Source organism: Penaeus monodon, chromosome 10 (assembly GCF_015228065.2).
Source record: "Penaeus monodon isolate SGIC_2016 chromosome 10, NSTDA_Pmon_1, whole genome shotgun sequence".
NCBI lineage: Eukaryota > Metazoa > Arthropoda > Malacostraca > Decapoda > Penaeidae > Penaeus > Penaeus monodon.
Window position 1 is genome coordinate 39,812,285 of NC_051395.1, and position 2,500 is coordinate 39,814,784.

At 50.9% G+C, this 2,500-nt stretch overlaps 1 protein-coding gene across 1 annotated transcript in view; it reads left to right on the plus strand.

The window, feature by feature from the left end:
* Nucleotides 1–1,910, plus strand: part of LOC119578036 (protein O-linked-mannose beta-1,2-N-acetylglucosaminyltransferase 1-like) — a 5,337-nt gene extending 3,427 nt beyond the window's left edge. The window contains exon 3 of the mRNA XM_037925750.1: nucleotides 1–1,910. This exon is cut by the window's left edge and continues 54 nt beyond it. Within this exon, the coding sequence (XP_037781678.1) occupies nucleotides 1–1,563 (1,563 nt within the window). The 3' untranslated portion in view covers nucleotides 1,564–1,910.
* Nucleotides 1,911–2,500: the final 590 nt, after the last annotated feature.

A 2,500-nucleotide genomic window follows, 5' to 3' on the forward strand; every position in this document is an offset into this window, starting at 1 on the left:
GATCGCGTGGCACCCGGACGCATCCTCGTCCTCACGGTAGCCGTCTCTGGCACTGTGGGACTCCGCCAAGCAGCCCAGCAACTCGCTGGCCTCGGCTCCCTCTTCGCCTTGCACCTCACGCCCATGGCACACTGGACCTGGGTCTTCGTCAAGGGCGGCCGCACCATCTCGGAGACAGTCATCCTTCAAGGACTAGCTCAACACCAAGCGCACCTCGTTCTGCCCCTCTCCGATGTACCCACGCCCACTGCTCCCTCCAATCAAACGCTGCAACAACAACGCTGGCACTACTGCCACCTTCACGCTGCCATGGGCGGACTTTGCGATGAGCACACTCCTGACCCACTGCCACCGCCCCCGCCGCCTACCCTCCAGCACCAATCCGCCCTCGCCGATGTGCCCGTCGTCGTCACAGCCGGTGCCCGCCACCAGTACCTCTACCACACCCTCAATACCCTCCTCACTGCCCCCGGGGCACAACGTAACAACGTGCTCGTCGTGCTTGGGGACGCACCACAGCCTACCACACAACTGCTACGTCTCATCAACGTCAACTTCACCAAAGTTCCTGTTCACGGGGAAGGCAACCTCAAACTCTTCCGTTACTACCGTAGCGTCTTCCAGTTGGTGGCTCGCACCTTCCCCGACGCCCCTGCAGTCATTTTCCTGGACGAGGACGTCGAGGTCTCCCCAGACTTCTTCTCCTTCATGAGCCAGACTCTGTGGCTTCTCCGCGAGGACCCCACACTCTACTGCATCAACGGTTATGGAGGATCTAAAGAATTATCATACGATGAGGCACAGGTTCTCCGTTCCGATACACAGGTTTCATGGGGTTATGCCGTTTCGCTTGACTTTGTGCGCGAAGCTTTGACGTACTGGCAAATTAAACAGGAGGGCTCTATGTATGATTACTGGCTGTACAGCACTGTGGCCAAAGGTCGTGAGTGCGCAATGCCTATTCTGAGCCGCACGCGCCACTATGGCATCGGCATGAATACTGAAGCCTGGATTCACGAATTCTTTTTCCTGAATAATCCAACTGTGCAGGTGCCTATGGTCCAGCTGGAACAAGTGGCCCGACTGCAACTGCCCCTCTGGCGCCAGCACCTTGACAACAGCATCCGTAATGCCACGCCTTTGAGAGCTAATCCCTGCGTTTCCGGGTTTATTCCAAAGAGTGCGATCCCCCAAATTTTGGTGTTTTACGTAAATATGGATATGAAAAGCGATGGTTCTCCAGACATCAGCGATTACTTTTACGTGGCTCACTGCGTGGGCACGTGGGGCCTCTCACCACATGGATTACACGAGGGCGTTCGAACCCTGCAACCCTCCCAACATACTACACTGCACATTGTGGGCGTTCCTTACTCAACCTATTCTTACCTCCGCCCGCCAACCTTACTACCTTGGACAATGAAGAACATTAGTGAATCAGAAAAGGATATCATTCTAGACAACTTTGCGGCTAGGAGTAGGATCAATACTGCCAATGACAAATTAACAACAGATGATTTAGTAAATTTGTTTACGAACACAGGTCACACTACTAATGAGTGAGTGATTTGACTGACAAATACATGATTACAGGAACCGATGTGACAGCAGGTGAGGAAGCTCACTTTTGCTAAAAATTGTAAGGAATTTTAAGTCAGAAACTGATAGCGAATGGGAATGACTGCGTGTGCCGGTCATATAGATAGTGTGGCAAGTAATCACGTGCAGCTGGCGATTAAGTTCATATTACAAAAGGCCCTGGAAAGCAAATGAAAACTACTACAAAGTTTTGGTAATTGTGGACACTGTGGCAGTAACTAAAAGTATGTCTGCGAGCAAAAGCGAAAACAAGGAAATGTCTCTATGTATGAAAGTACTTACCTTTTACAGAATAAAAAACAAAAAAGTAACGTGAGCATAATTCACAAATACCTCAGAACAGTATAAGAACGTAGAAGTTTGAAGAAATATTACCTTTTGCATATCATGAGAAACAGGGTGCAGCAACATTTGAACTGAATCACCTATCATTGCATACTCTGACCCTGGACTTGCAAAGGAAGGGCATGTCCTGGCCTGGGCATTTACAGCTGACATTAATAACGTAAAAAAAAGACGATTGGCCGTTAAACTACTGAAAACTGGACTTGGGTGGCAATTAGAGGCAGACGGCAGGTGAAAGCCCTGGCCTGAAGGCAAGACAGGGCAATGGGGAGTAGGCATGACGGGGGACGCATGACGGCGGTTCCTGTGGCGACCTTGAGGCACCACCGCCAGAAGAGACCGCGTCACGCCGCCTGCACTCGCTTCCGCTGTGCTCCTCACTCCCTCTCCGCACCTCAACATCTGCGATCCTTTCTCATCCCTACTAAGCTTATGTTAAAAAAATTTCGAACATCCAAGCTCATGGCTCGGAGGTTATGCCCTTGGACAACCACCTGAATCTTTCCCCAAGCACAGAATCAGCATACACCCGTATGCCTCTTTCTGTTTTCCATTC